We start from the raw sequence: 16,594 nt of genomic DNA, 5'->3' as shown, positions 1-16,594 counted from the left end.
GTTTTAAATATATATTTTTTAATCTAGTTAAAAAAACACACCTTCAAATTAGAGAAAACCAAAATAACTTCATTACATCTCAATGGTCTCATCTATTCTTTTGCTTCATCTTCTACTCAGGAACTCGACTTGTCCGATTGTCCGTCATGTTTCAAACACCGAAGCTTGACTTTTTATTTTTTTTGTGTGAATTTATTTGTTTTGGGGGATTTGAGAAGCATTTGAAGAGCTTCCATGTTGTTGTTGTTGTGTTTTTAAATATCCCACAAAGATGGCGGCCTTTTGTCACGTTGCTCCTGACATGCTTGTTGTTGTTTTCATGTACAAAACACCAAAAATGTTCAAATGTAAAATTTGAGGTACAGATCGTATGTACGCCCCCCTCATAGCTAAAGTACCACTTGATTCAAGGTTTGAAATTACAGTAACATTTAAGCAAATTTATTTTGGCCGTTTTAGATCATGTTAGCATTAAGCTAACAGGCTTTCGTGTTACTCACAGGTGGCAGCTAAGGTAGCAAGTCTATATCGCGACTCAGTGCTACACGATGGCTATCAGCAGAATTAGTTTTGAGGACAACCCCCCCCCCCCTCCCGCAAACAGGCGTGATTGAGGTCCTCTCCGCCGTACAGCATCATCCATCACTGGGATTAGAGAAGAAGAGGAGGTAAGGGCGGGGGTCTACAGCCTGAGAATGAACGATCAGGCACACGGAGAGATAAACTCACAGAGGCAGATTAGGGCAAAGTTGGAAGGAGGGAGTGAATGAGGTGAGATAAAACAACGGCACAGGGACGGGGAAGACGGAAAGGGGGTGTTTATATATCTCCGTTGCAAATGCTCATGACACAGTGTCATTATTACTTGTGCTCTTTGGCCTTCGTGTATGTACAGTGTTGATATATAAAGTGGATATAAAAAGTCTACACACCCTTGTTGGATTCAAACATGAATCATTTGAAAATATTTCCCACCATTTAAGTTCTTCTAAAAAGTAAACAACTGAGAAAATGAAAATGAACCAATACATTTGAACTCATGTTAAACGAGAGCCAGCACATGCCTGACTCAAAAAAACATAACTAAAAAAAAAAGTTCTGATGTTCTTGAAGGCTTTTCCTGACATTTAATTCACATGGGTTGTAAAACCCTTTGATCATTAGCGTATGTACATTGCAGACATATAGAAGAGCAAGACAGCTGCCGAGTCCTCTCCAAGACGTTATTTTGCCTCTTGGCCTGCAGCTGCTATTTGTCAGAACGGCTGATGGATTTGCTGTTTGCTTGGACGCCACAGATGCCTTCGCGACGCTCGTGATTGACGGCTGACGTTTGCAACCTGCGGGCCTCTCGCTCACCCTTTTCCCTTCCTCTCTCTCGCTATGTGTGTGACTTTTGAATGTTGGCGACCGGGCCTCATGAGGATGAAGGCACCAACACACACTTATGAATAAATGGAGTCAAAGAGGAGCGATTAAGCTCTCGATTATTAAGTCATTACTTTGGCATAATTGGACGCGCTTTATTGTTTTTATGGCTCATCGGCTAGAGAATGGCCGCTGTCACAGCCATGTTACTCTCTATGTGTGTATGTGGATGAAGTTATGCTACCAACTGCAGCAAAGCCTCTTAAGGGAAATAAGGGCCTACTTCAAAATCAAGGCAACCTTTTTACCATTAGGGCAGCAAAGTTATTTACTGGTTTAGCTTGTCATGTAGCTTAAGACATGCTGATGACCCTGGAAGCTCCATGAACTTTTTGTTAGAATTTTAAGATGAAGCTGTCGATTCCCTATATGTTCAAAATTAAAAGAAAAACAATATGTTGAAAAGTCGTTTTAAAAAACATGCCTAACTCATTCACTCGCAGCCATTTTCACTGAAGCAATCCCGTTCGCTCCCAGCAGTTCTACTGGATTTTGACTGATTTTGCAAGCCTCACAAAATATTATGTTCTATTGCTATAAAAACATGGAAAATACCAAAAGAAAGATTAGGGTCTCTTCTTTCATCAGTGAAAAAATTATATTTCTATCTGTTTCCATGTTGAAGCAATTAGCATTAGAATATAGCTAAGTTTCTTCATTATTCACAAATCTGTATAGAACTGTGGGTAGATTAGCTTTTTTCAACACGGCCCTGGTTGAGCTCTGCTGCCACCTGCTGGCCGTTTTTGTAATAACTACCATTTCCTCAAACGTTCTCTGCAGTTGAGAGGCTGCATCAAAGCCTTCTTTATGCTCTAGCATAAGAAAAATAAAAGAAACAAAAATAACATATAAATACGTCTTTGGGACACTTTTTTGTTCGTTTTTTGACGCTAATAGTTGATCTTTTTCTGCAAATGAATATTAGCTCTAAATATCGGCTATCTGCCCCCTTGACTACTAATTATCAGTATTGGCCCTGAAAAAGACTTATCGGTCTATCACTATCGGTATCAATATCAGCAATCCTGGCCCACAGTATCGCACACAACTACTTCATGTACCCCGCTTCGCTCACCACAGTCAACCAAAATTGGCTCCAACTCGCCCGCGACCCTAATGAGGATAAGCAGTAGAAAAAATAGATGACTAGTCGTCTTATTATGTTATGAGCTCTTGTAGATATGAAACTTATTTTTTTTAAACAATCTGTATTTTAAATGAGTTCGATACAATAAAAAATAACAACTCACCAAGTCGCAATCTGAGGCTACATTGAACGCGCTCATTAGTCCTCGTTAAAATCACTTGTAGCGTGCATGCTACCCTATGAATTGTGCAGCCTTGATACACACAGGAACCCCTCCCCAAAAACAAAAACAAAACAAATCTCTTTTATTCTGTACCTTAAGTCACGTTTTGCAAAGTGGAATGTTTCTTTTTTAAATCTAATTCTTCTGCAGTGGCCACTTGAGATGCTTTGGAGGATGCTGATGCATCTTCCGCAGCACTTTACGTAAGTTCCACTTTTGCAGCTTTTTTTTTTTTTTACTGAAGATTGCCGAGGAAAGAAAAGGCTTTCAAAAAGGCATCAAAGAGTTTGCACGAAGTTGCTTTACACTCCTCTGATCCAGGGGTGGGCAACCTACTGCCGTGGGCCATACCGGGCCCATGAGAGTATTTGATCCTGGCAGCCATGAAATTTTAAAGTAATAAAACCTTTTAAAAACTGTTATATAAAAAAAAAAAGCCTTCATGCATCCATTCAATTTTCATAGTCTTCACCAGATGGCTTTTGACGAAAGAAGCGGGTCAAACAGTGGAGTGGCAATTGTTATAAAGCTTCCGATTCATCCATCTATTTTCTATGGCTGACATTTTATTTGTAATTTTTTAAACCGATTTGATTGCCACAGGGTCAGACACTTTTCATAAACTTTTGCAAATGTACTCTAAAAAGTACATTTATGAAAAAAATGATAATAAATAAATGCACGTAGAAAAATTAATGCACATTTAAAAAACCTAGGAAAAAATAAAATTTCTGATTCAAATCAAATTGGCTATGCTTATCGTCAACTACTGCAAACTACTCCAAAATTCACTCTAAAAAGTATTTTCTAAGGGTAAGTAATTTATATGTATTGTATTTTTGGTTTATTATGCTAACTTAGTTAACTTTGCTTTATACTCTTAAGACAGAAAATAAGTTGCAAATTAAAATGAAAAATAACATGAATAAAACAAAATCTATGCAAATTACTAAAATTCTGATTTAAACCAAATTGGCTATACTTATTTTTTTGCAAATTTGCTCCGTAATTTTACTGTATTTGATTTATTTAGATGTGGTCAACTTCGCTTTATACATGTACGACACTACACATTAAGAACAGCAACTTAAAATCTAAGATTATAATAATATACAAAATAAATGTAAATTTAAAAAAATAATAGTACATTTTAACAACTCATAAAAGTAACAAAATGATACAAATGTTAACAAAAATTTGAACAAAATTGGCAACCCTTTTTAAAAAAAAATGTACTCAAACGAGTGTTTTCAAAGGCGGAGTATTTTAGTTTAAGCTAGATTTTATTGTAGCTGTATACTTGAATGATGAAAAAATGCATACCAAAATTTAATTAAATGCAAATAAAAAAATCTAAAAGAAATTACCGTTAAGTAAAAAAAAAAACGAACAAGCTATCGCTGTTCAAAATTAAATCAAGCCATATATATATATCATATATGTGGCTTGATTAAATTTTGCAATGTGGCATCAGTAGCTTGTTATCAAGCAAATTGATTCCAAAAAGAGTGTGTGGTATATTCTCTATTTTAGCTGTGGTTAACTCGTCGTTATACTAAAAAATGGAAATTATAATGTAATGTCAAATACAAACACTCACGTGTACAATCACAGATTTGAGTATGGAAAGCAACAATTGCGTGATCATGATTCCATGATAAACAACTTTTGAAGGCAACCAACGACACGAAACAAAAGAAGCGGCAGCGCGAGCTCATTTCCACATTCAAACTTGTTTTCTTCCCAAGCAATTACGTCCCAACAAGCGCAAGGCACCCGAGTGGAAAATGGAAGAATTCATTTCATCTCAACGCAACGCTACGCTACAAAGTTGGACTTTTTCGGCGGAATTAAAACACACGCACACACAAGCCAAAAATCGAATAATGCCATGGCGGCGGGTAATTATTTGTCAAATCTTTGTGTTCCTCACTGTTTTGCATTTAATCGCTTTCTGTTGGCTACAACACAACTGGCTCATTTCTCCATGAAATAAGTCTTCCTTCCTGTAACTGCACTTGACTGCATGTCTCATTACGGCCTCCATTCTGCTGCAGCAAATTGCATGTGAACTGCAGACAGAGATTTGCCTTTTGTTTTTTCCCATCATCCCCAGGTTCCTCTTAACTCCATCGCCACTGACCTTTCGCCAAAAGCTGGCAGGGGGGAAAAGTGGCTCTTAATTGCCTCAAATGAGAGCCTTGTAGCTCCAATCTCATCAGCGGTGGGAGATTTAAGGCTGCCGGCAGCCAATTCTGCAGCTTATTCCGGAGGGAGCCGCTTCGAGGGGGCGGGAAGAAAAAAATAAGTTTTGCCAACTCGACCTTGACTCGAAATATGTTATAATTCAATCAATTTAACCTCCTATCTTTTCTTTTTGCGCCACCAATGGAGTTATGATTTTTTTTTTTTAAATGGACTTAATGGAATAAAATGAAGATATCAAATTAGAAATATTTTCGTGACAAATGTGACACATGAAATGAAATACAAAGAACACTAAAAATGATTATTGGACATCACGTTGTGCCTTGGAATTCGGCCCGAATGGCTGCTTCAAACCAGAATGGCTGACTTTCTTTTTAATTTCGGCCACATTGGCTCTTCAGACTTTATTGCACGGCTTGTTTTGATAGACACATGTCCACCCAGTTTGGTGTTGATCGATATAACTGCAGGCAAGGGCAAATGTTGAATTTATTTTCTGAGAATCCTCAAATAATTGCCCAAATTGATGCCTCATTACACCCAAAATAGATATTTACAACTATTTAAAATGGCTGATTCAACACAAAATGGCCAACAAAGGTATTTCAAAAAAAAAAAAAATGGCAATCCAACCAAGCCTTGTATCACTTTCACATTGTATCTGATGAAGAATGTCAATCCAAATTCAGGTCAAATCTAATTTTGATTGCAAAACAATTTAAATCCAGTGCAGGAAATATCAGTCCACATTTGAAGATGGTTGTGATTTATGATATGCTGTGTTTTATCTGAATGAAATAGTGAAGAATTTGAAATGTCAAAAACAAGTTTAATTTTAATCTGATCCCGTTTTGGAAGCATTGTTCAAATCAACACAAAGTTGGCACATGTTTGTAGAATGAGAGGCCGATATTTGAAATAGAGCTGAATTTGGATTTGATCCAAATTGCGTGCAGTTTAAAATAATCAAACATGGAATATCCCAGTTATCCTTTTCAGACAGTATTTAACTTGAACCAAATGTAAATGGAGAACAAGAAGCAATAATTAAATTTAATTTGAATTTGATCCAAACAGCAATGTAAATCCCACATGGTAAATCCTGTTGACCATCAAGCTACCAAGTCTAAATACATGCGATTTTAAATTTAAATGCACAAGATTAACATCTGTAAATGCCAGGTCAATCTTAATTCACATCTGCTTCAGATTGCACTTTTGCCTTTTCAGGTTTGAATTACATTGAGCAACTTTCTAAGCTTACGTGGAGGTCTGCATTTACACAATAGCAGGTAGTCTTGATAGACTCTCTGTTTCTTAACCATTATCCTTTGAGCAAAAAAAAAAAAAAAAAAAAAAAGGGAAAGAAAAGAAAAGAAAAGAAAAGAAAAAAGCCCTGGGATGAGCCGCTTTGCAATCAGATGGAAATTGACAGCTCTCATTTCATTTCCCATCGCCAGCAATTGGGAGCACTTAGAGGGGCGTTTATCTGCTGAGAGCCTTCGACTGCATTTCCAGTGAAAAGTGGTCTGAAAATGATTGTACACGCCTTGAGTTGATCTGGAAAGACTACAGTGATATAAATACAGTAATCATAATACAAGTTTCACAAGACAGGACTGTTGGGAAAAGGGCTGTCGTCAACTGGTAGTCTCGGTAGACTTAAACATTCGAAACCGATGTCTTTGCCGATGGTTTGCGTATAACTGATGGACACACGGGCATGCACAGACAACCCTTTTAAAGCTATTCTGTCTATTTACCATTTAAACTACATAATGCATCTATCAGAAATATAGGATGCTGTACTATTACGTAAAAAACAAAACATAATACATTGAAAATAATTTTTCTGGAAAAAAATGTCTTAACTACTTCTAACAAATAAATTGTAGTAAAAAATAATTTTTTTGCGGTAGTTTTATAAAAGTCATTTAAAAATATGTACCTTTACATAATTGTGTTTTTCCACAAAAAGATTTATTCTAAATGTTCTTATTTTTAAAAAGTGTTACCTGTAATATTGAAATTAATTCATAATATTAAAGTACAGTATTCAAATACATCGATTTTGAGGGGGAAGCAATGTTCATGTGTTCTAAAAATCCATCATCTCACTGTCTGCAAAAGACTTCCAGCCTGCTTCTAACGAGTGTTACTTTAAATAAAAGCCTATTAGCATTCATGTCCAGATGCCACAAGGGAACATCTGCGTCGGGGTTACGTCTTCCAAAGTTAGAAGAGCGGCCAGGTCAAAAAAATAAAGAGACAAGAGCGAGACGTCCTCCCGGCTCTCACGTCTCATCCACCGGATGGTTGCGATACTTTTGGAGAGCGTCACATGGAGCTCGGAGCGAAATTGCTCAAATATGCAAACATTTTCAGTCCTGCCAACCTCAGAGTTAAAGCATTACGCCTTGCACAGACCATCTGCTAATGCTGCATTCGAGGATGGTCCGAAGTCTGATTTATCCGAGTGGGTTTTTCCCAGTTCCGACCTGAAAGCGTTCGAGGCGAAAGTAAACAACCAAAATGGTGGATAGTGATAAATTGCTTTTTATTTTGGTCCTCAAAGCTCATTTTGACCTCCAGCAAACTTACCTTCTCGCAAATGTTGCTTCATTTATTGTTTTTATCTTATTTCATAAGCAATTTATATAGTTCACCGTATAATTTCATGCTCGAGATAACGGCATACTGTCACGTACGTTCTGTTACGTTATGTCAAATATTTATGAATGTAGAAAGCTATTTAGTTTTATATTGGAGTAAATTGTGTTTTACCATTCAAGGTCTGTGTTTCCAAAGTGGTCATCGCTGTATTGTAGAGTGACGTCACATTGTGGTCCGTCTGTGACTTCGCAAGTGGGATTTCTGAGTTCAAGGGGGCGTTCCCGTACACACCTGAAAAGCCCGACTTCCGACCTCGAATGCAGCATTAGTCCTCACCTAACATGATGACATCATGACGACATCATAATAGTTCTCCAGTTAAACAGTTCAAGACAAGAAAAATGGCCTAATTCAACAAAAGTCGGACTTTTCTAAATATGTGTATGCTCATAATTATAAATTCTCTTCTCGTAATCATGACTGTCTATTTTCCTAAATTTGTTTTCAGTTAAATTCAGACTTTTTTTCTTATATGACTATTTTCACTGAATATGACAATTCTCAGTAAATAAAATTTCTTAAAGGTGGGATCTTAAGTTTTTACTCAGAAATAAACACTGGACGTATACACATGAAATCCTTCTCAATCAACACCTCTGTGCTGTTCTGTTAATGTGTGGTGGTGATTTTGCCCGTATTATGACATTTTGTTGTGTTTTGCCATAAGAGGGACGTTTGTAGGCGGAAAGTCAATGTTTGGCTCCAGCCAATCACAAGGCGGGAGGCGTGTCGCTGAAGGCAGGCACAATTTTTACAAGCGGAGTGGGGGGGGGGGGGGCTGAGCGATGGGAGGAGAATTGTTTGGTTACAAATAGAAATGGTCAAAACTAAAGACCCCACCTTTAAAATTTAATAACGTAAAATAGAGTCATTAAATTCAGACTTTATTCAAGATTTTTTTTTCTTGAGAACGTGATTTTTATTAACTCCAAACTTAATAATCATTAACTTAGACTTTTTATTGAAAGCCTTTTTTTTTTACATTTTGACGCAATTCCGACTGTTTTACTTAAACTAAAGTATATTCACAATAGTCCTAATTTATTCTTATTTACAGAAATTTGTTTCTATTATTTCCCCCCGGAGAATTACTCTAATTTTATAACCATTAAATAAAGTCTGTCTTGTGCTACTGACTTTTTCTCGTAATTTTTTTTTTCAAGAAAAGTGCAATTATTTATTTTTTATTTTTAGCATAGTACTTTAGAATTGATGAATTCCACATTTTTTTCCTCAGAAATGTGACTTTTTCTCGACGTTATATTATGATTCTTGCAATTCCCCCCCGATCTTATTACTACAGCTTCACACTTAACAGTTTGGAACGTCTGACTACCTTATTCTTTCTCTTTGAACCATTATGCAAGGCAGCATTCACTTTTATAACAGTTACCGTATTTCAGAACGGTAAAACAGTCACCACAAAACAGAGATATGAACCGAACTGTGGATTTTTTTTGTGTGTGGGGGGGGGGGGATTCAGACTTTTTGCCAATTGACTGAAATCATTGAATGGAGTCCATTTTGCATGAATCATGTAAGTTGAGATTCCACTCTTGCTTCCCGCCTCTGGCTTTCATGCTGACTTTCTCTCCCTGTGTCAACCCATCTTTCTCAGCTCTCTGTAATTCCTCAGTGCTCATGATGACTCACATACTACAAAAGCATGACACACACACGGGCACACACACACACACACACACACACATAACATGCCATCACACACACGGCAGTAGTGATGAATAAAACATGAGGTCCACTTCACAGCGGGGCTTTAACATGAGATCTACATAAATCAGCCAACACTTTCTCGTGGCACATGTGAGGCGCTATGACGATTTAATATGTCAGCCGGCGATTCGAAAGAAGGCAAAACATTCCAACTGCATTAGCGTCGACAAGGACGTCGTCGTTTCCAGCGACGTTCTTTTCCCCAGGTGAAGAATGAGGAGCCAAGATTGGTCATCGGATTTGTTTGAGACAACCAAGCGGCAATTTCATGCAGATGTAGCGGGTTTACATTTTTGTCCACCTCCGCTTATGTAAAAAGAAAATGACGATGACATTAAAATGAATTGATAGTGAGAGTAATTTTCAGAATTTTGGGGGTAATTTTTCAGTCATTATTTTTCCGGAGATTTTTTGGGGAAGAAAAGGGGGAAATTTATTTATTTATTTATTTATTTTATGAAACAGTTTTGATTAAAAGAAAAAGTATGTTCGAATTTAAAATAAATAAACAAACAAACAAATAAATAAATAAATATCACATTTCCCCCCTGCAAAAGTAAACTTTAAAAAAATACAAAAGTAAACTTTTAAAAAGACATCCCTTCTATGTGAACGAGAAAAAAAAATCTTAACTTTTCAGATTTTTGGGCAAAGTAAGTTGTTGTTTTTGTTTTACATTTGAATACATCAGCCCACATGTTAGAGAGGAGGCAAAACATTCCAGTCATGTTAGCGGTGACAAGGACGTCATCGTCTCCAGCACTGCTCTCCCCCCGGTGATGAAAGACGAGCCAACGATTGGTCCTCGTATTTCTTTGCGACAACCAGGCTACTGTTTTACACTCGTGTGAAGACACTGGTAAAAATGCACAATTCTTACTTTGAAACAAAAATGTAAAAAAATATATATTGGTGGTTGAAATTTTGTGTGGTGCAACTTGGACAGTCTCACATACGGGTGTGCTCACTTTTGTTGCCAGTTGATTAGAGATTTTTGGCTGTGTGCGGAGTAGTACATTTGTACACTTGGCAGTCCATTTACACTGTTATACAAAGTTTGTAAGTTGCACTTACGATGGTGAAGTTCATGACCTTGAGGATCCAGATGGTGAGGCCCAGATTGACGAGGATGAGGATCATCAGCAGCAGGACGAAGAAGTAAAGGCAGCGTTTCCTCCAGCCATAGATTCCCACTTTGTACACTTGCGCTTGCTCTGAACTCTGGACATTGTTCCTATGACTGCACTGTTCTTGGGTCATCTGGCAGGAGAGAGAGGGGAGAGCGAACAAGGGGGGGGGGGGGGGGGTGTCACTGGTGGTCTTATTATGCAAATGACAAAAAATTCGCACAACAGCCCTGTAAGTGAGAATGCTTTTTGGTCCTTGTGAAGAGATTTTTAGCCGTAAACGTTCCTCACCGTGGTGCACTTAGTCACTGAGCGCGTGTCAGGCCCGACAAAAGTTTAGTTAGCGATCCCGTTGAGTGATTGTCCCATAAGCCCGACAACGCCAGCGCGTCTTCGATGCCATCCAATAGCGATTAATGATGACTCTAATTGTCGGACGCCGCCGACGAGGCACTTGACGCTCCGCCGTAATGGGCCGGCCCTAATAACTGTGGGGCTAAAATACAATTTACCGTGTTCTGCGTTTGAGCTGTCAAATGGCTTTTGACAAGCAGGCGCATTAGTGGCTAACTGAAACAAATGGCACAAGACAGGGGGCCCCCGTTGTGGACTAACTCGCTTGTTTCTATTCCGATTGGAAGGTGGATCTTATTTTGATGTCCCAGCCAAACGGACGGGAGGGAAATCACCAGGCGGGAGAGCAAAGCTAGCAATGAAAATTCAGATTATTTGCACCAGGCTTCAACCTTGGCAGTCCCATTTCCCAGGATTTAGTTAAACGACTTCCCCCGCCCCCTCATGAGACCTGCTTCACTCAAGCTTAATCTATGAGAACAGGAACAAAGATGCGGCGACGACTACAATTGTAGCGACAAAGGCTGTTTTGAAGTCATGAACTAGTTTGAGTGGCGTTCGAATAATACATGCTACTGCTACGTCAAGTTCCTGCAGTGCTACACAATTTTCAGTTGATTCATGGCCTACTGGTGTTATTTGTACAAACATTGTACAAATATTTATGGTAACTATACTTTCTACTGCATTAGCATGAAACAGTACGTTCTAAGTTACAAATTTGGGTTCCAATCACTGCTAAAGAAGCACAAAAAAATGAGTACATTGACTGAGTAAAAATGGGATTTTCACTTTTTTTCAACATTTTTCACGTAGATTATCAAGGTCAATATCTTAAGTGAGAATCACAAACGAACACAAAAACGATCCTATTCAAATTCAACTTCAAACATTTCAAACGTACTTTTTTTTTAACATCAGACATACATTTATTAAAAAAATCACAATATGAGTGAATATGATAGAATGTTCACTAAAAGCTAAACCATCAGTAGAGGAACAAAGACGTGACGATGACGACTGGGCGGACTATTTCGGGAGCAGTTTCGCCGGAAGCGCTAAAAATACTTTTGGCGGTTATAATCAGATTTAATTGCCGTTTTGTCTCACTCGATTATTCAATGTGACAATGTATTCAAAGGCTCTCCTGAAAAGACAAAACAATAAAATAAAATCCAGTGATGGCGCTCCAGTAATGTGTCAGGCTGAAAGAGGCGCTTTGTGCCAAAAGCAGGGAGGAGAAGCAAATTAGAGGCAAAACAAACTAATGGACCTCGTACCCGCACTGCTGCTATATCTCTTCTTCAACCAACCAGAGACAGAAGAAAAAAAACAGCAGCCAAAAAAAACCCAACAAAACAAAGTGCGTCTCTGATTACACAGAAAAATGAGTTTTTACAAAATGTTGGCCACTTCCGAGTGCCAAACAGCCAGGCAGCTGCCGGCTTTGGCCCTTTTATGGACTGCACGTGGACCTGGACCAGCCAGGACCCGCCGTTGCCAATGGCCGCAGCCCCTCAGCGGCCGTACCGATACGAGTTGAGCAAATGGCCAAGAGCCAGCGGCGCTTTTATAATCTCGCACAACAAGCGGCGAAACAAACCATTACAGAAATGTGATTGGCTAATTAAAAAGTTTTGACCGGGTTTCAGTTTAAGGTCACGAAAGAACACCTGCAGCGGCCAAAGAAACCTACAAGGGGTTTATACAACACCAAAGGTGGGGCTGAGGGATGCATAATTGGGTAAACAAAGTGGTCAAAATTTTGACACACATATTTTATTTTTTACGTAAATATCAGATATAAAATATTTGTTGTCAGACTCCTTGACTACTTATCATCGGTATTGTAATCAGCGCTGAAAAAAAAAAAAACGTATTGGTCTATCTCTGCACTCTAAAAACAGTTGAGTCAAAAATAACCCTATTATGGGTAAAAAAAAATTGGATTTTGAATAAAACAACCCAGAAAGTTGGGTCAGATCCTCTACTTGGGTCAATTCAAAACATTTCTGGGTTTTGCATAAAAAAAAAGATTTAAAAAAAATGAGAATTTAGTATATTACAATCCATAAAGTTGGTTCAGATCCTCTATACATTTTAATTACACCCATCAATTTTCTATAGTGCTAAATAATATATATAGTACACTCTAAAGTAACCCAATTATTGATAAAAAAAAAAAATTATATATATATATATTCTCGGTTGTTTTACACAAAATTACCCAATTTTTGACCCAAAGTTATAGCAACTCATAAATTTGGCTCAGATCCTCTACTTGGGTTAATTTCACCCAACGTTTGGGTCGAGAGAGTGTAAGAGTGTTCTATATATTATTATTTAGCAGTAAAGAAAATGGATGGATGGATGATATTGTAGCTCTGCACGCAATTGACTGGTGATATCAAGTTCAACAGACTTAAAAAAAAAAGTCTCTTAGAACGACGCCACTGTTATTAATATTCTGTGCTGTTTTTTTTTTTGTGTTGTTTTTCGCAACTCGGCCCGAGGCGCCTTCCCCGCGCCGAGCATATGAGTGTTTACGGTTCATGACACAATTATGATTAAGATGTTAGCCTCTCACCGCGAGGTGAATGCGAAGAAGTGCTGGGGAAAAAAATGAAGAGAATAAACAGAAAAGCAATTTTGTGTCGCTGTCTTTCTTCGGGGAGGGTGGCGAGCGACGTGGTGTTAACCTGCCTTTTGAAAGTATCATTTTTCATTAAAGTGTGAGATTGTCCCGAGGGTGAGCGTGTGTAGATCCAGCAAACGCAACATTTAATTTCACTCTGGCCTTGTGCGATTAATTTCCAGCCACATCTTGATCATTAACAACGGCACGTAATTGCTGGGAGCCAACCCGATGCTTTCCACGCTCAAAAAAGCCTTAAATAAAACACCAGTTTAATGCGGCGGCCGCTCGCGACAAACACTTTCCACGCGTATCGCTAATTAATCGCCGTTGAATAGCAAATGAGGCGCGGAAAAGAAATTGGGTTTTAAATCATTAAAAGGAGAAAAGTGTACGCTGACGCATCAATCTCTGAATGGACAAATGAAGGTAAAAACATTAAATTATCTTCATATTGTAGCAAATCACTCAAATAGAGTATTAGTTTTGTCCTTTCTTGAGCAAACACTGCAGGCTGCAAATATATAGTCAAGTTTTTGTTATTTATTTACTGTCCAATTATGAGGGATTTCAGTTATTGGTGGATTTTCGCTATTTGCAGTCGAGTTTAGTCCCTATCTGATGCGACATAAAAAATAAAAAATTAAAGTAATTTTTAACATAGGCATTTTAAAAATACAACTTTATTATCATAATATTGCCTTTAATCTTATTATATTCTTGGAAGAACTCTAATTTATGACAAATTATTTTGTGGATGACCGTTTTGTTTTTCATGTTTCTTGGATGATTTGTGCCTATTAAGTGAATTTTGTTGTTGTAAAGATCCATTCATTCATTCCAATTTCCTACCTTGTTAATGCATAGAAATGTCGCTCGAAATAAGAATTTCCAAAATGAAGGCATCATTTTTAGGGTTTTCAGCCGTAACAGTTCAGTTCAGAAAGTTAATTAACTTTTTTTTTTCTTAAGCCCAAACGATTCGGGGAATTACTATACTAATTGTGTTATTTTGTTCAAATGCTCATCTGCTGCTTATTCGTTCACTTTCCTCCCCGTCAATTTATTTCTCATCTGTTTGAGGCAAAAGACTTTTGGAGATTTCCCAGCCTGGGATAAGTCCAACACGTCGCCGTGACGGCGGGATGCCAGTTCACACTAAGCCTGGCAAAGTCACTTCTACTTCCCTCCGCTACTCCACTGTAGGTGTCTTTGAATCCGGTCCAGGATTACGGCTTTTAGATCAGGGGGTTGTGGATTTAGGAAGTCAAAGACGCCAAGAAAAACAGCCGTCCTGAATATTTTGTTTTCAACTGGCTGCCAATTGAAATTGAAATACATATTGGAATTAAAAATACAATAGATCACACCATGAAATGAGCCAATAACTCAACAGAAGCTTGGATCGTATCATATTGTGTTGGAATAGCTTTATATGTGATTCATCTTGCCAAAAGTCAGCTGGGATGGAATCCAGTTGCCAGCGACATGTGTTCTGGCTTCCTTCCGCATCCCCAAAACAAGCATAGGAGGGTCATTGAGGACTGAAATTGTCCACAGGTTTCGCACCCTGGAAAGGTTGCAGTTACTCGCCTGAAGTTACTCACTTGGAGCTAGCTTTGATTTAAAAACAACACTTTCTGTCTTTGTCATTATTATCAAAGCCGCCGCCGAGCATGCTTAAGCTACTTAGCACTCAACAAAACATTTCCCGCACACGCCACAGATTAGGAATAAACCGAATATGGACCAAGTTTCTCATCTATCTAAACGTGCAGTCTCGCTTTGGTCGCCGCCGGGCCTGCGTTCAACGCCTTAACCGGCTGACAATTTATTGCTTTCTCATCCTTTTTGTCCCCACCCACTTTCTTCGCCTTTATTGTTGTTTGAAAAAGCAGCTTTGTCTGGGATGAAACTCGTTAAAGTGTTTACTGTGATTAGGGAGTTGTTGTTTTTTTTCTTTTTCTTTTTACTGTCTGGATGTATTAAACAATGCGAAGGGCCAGTGCGTTTGAGGATAAAAGCTGGATGAAAGAGGAGGAAAAAGTAGCATTCTGCTGTTCACATTTCGGTCTGTCTCCAAGGATGGTTCACAGACAAGCGTGTGTATCCTGCTCAAAGTTGATGTAATGTATGTTCAGGTTACAAACACAACCAGACCAAAATTCACTCAGAGCGCTGAAAAAAATGACTCACCAAAGCCAGTTTTCAAAATTGACCTGACTCGGGTGGACATGCTGGGAATTCAACAGGAAGTCGGCCATTTTGAACAGGAAGTCGGCCATTTCGGATTGAATCATTGAATTTGGGCAAATTCAAAGACTTGTACTGTTCTTTGATGAACATCTATTAGGAAAGTCGGCCAAATGAGCAATCAGTAAGCCAAAAACAAATTTTTGCAAGTGTGCATATCTGAGTAAATTAACGTGACCCTGCAAATCTCTCCACAATTCTCTAAGAAATTGATAGCACCTCTTGAAAAGTAAAGTTATCGATTGACACAAAATCATCATACATCAAGAAGCTAAAAAATGCAATGGAAAGTCAGCCATTTTGTTTAAAACCATTTTGGATAAATTCCCAGGGCGTGTTCATAAAAAGGTTAAAAAAAATCAGCTGTGGGCTCCAGTTTTACCAACTTACATAAAGTTGGGTGGACGTATCATATCAGGATGCATAAAAAAGTTTCAAGGCCGAAATTGTACATGAAGTCAACCATTTTGGTTGAAATCAGCTGTTGTGGGTGAATTCCAAGGTTTGCACTACAAATTTTCCCAATTGGGCCCTAATTGGAAACAGAATCCTAAACAGATGGGCAATGCTAAATTGCTCATCTTTTCTTCGCTATAAACATCTAATGTAGCATAGACGCTGACCCTAAATACAAAAATAAACTAGCTCCTAACACCAGTTCAAACCCAAAAGGGTCTATCATAAGAGGATGAACAAAAAAAACTTAAGGATCCTTACCCAAAATTGAACGAGAAGTCGGCCATTTTGGTTTGAAGCAGCCATTTTAAGGGCAAATTCACACACTGCTTGCATTTGTAATCTGTTTTGCATTGTTGTTATGTCCATCAATACAGTAAATAAGTTGAATGTCATACTTAAAATCAGATTTCCGC

At 38.2% G+C, this 16,594-nt stretch overlaps 1 protein-coding gene across 3 annotated transcripts in view; it reads right to left on the bottom strand.

Moving 5' to 3' along the window:
* Positions 1-16,594, bottom strand: part of sgcd (sarcoglycan, delta (dystrophin-associated glycoprotein)) — a 134,018-nt gene that overhangs the window by 37,327 nt on the left and 80,097 nt on the right. For all 3 annotated transcript variants that reach the window (XM_086057854.1, XM_086057855.1, XM_086057856.1), the window contains one exon: positions 10,428-10,613. In XM_086057854.1, coding sequence (XP_085913980.1) covers positions 10,428-10,613 — 186 coding nt within the window. The remainder of the gene's footprint in view (positions 1-10,427; positions 10,614-16,594) is intronic.

The sequence above is a fragment of the Leptonotus elevatus genome, chromosome 16 (genome assembly GCF_054856555.1).
Source record: "Leptonotus elevatus isolate MCC_2025b chromosome 16, RoL_Lele_1.0, whole genome shotgun sequence".
NCBI classification, from domain to species: Eukaryota; Metazoa; Chordata; class Actinopteri; order Syngnathiformes; family Syngnathidae; genus Leptonotus; species Leptonotus elevatus.
Note: the sequence above shows the minus strand (reverse complement) of the source record. Positions and strands in the feature narration are given on the sequence as shown.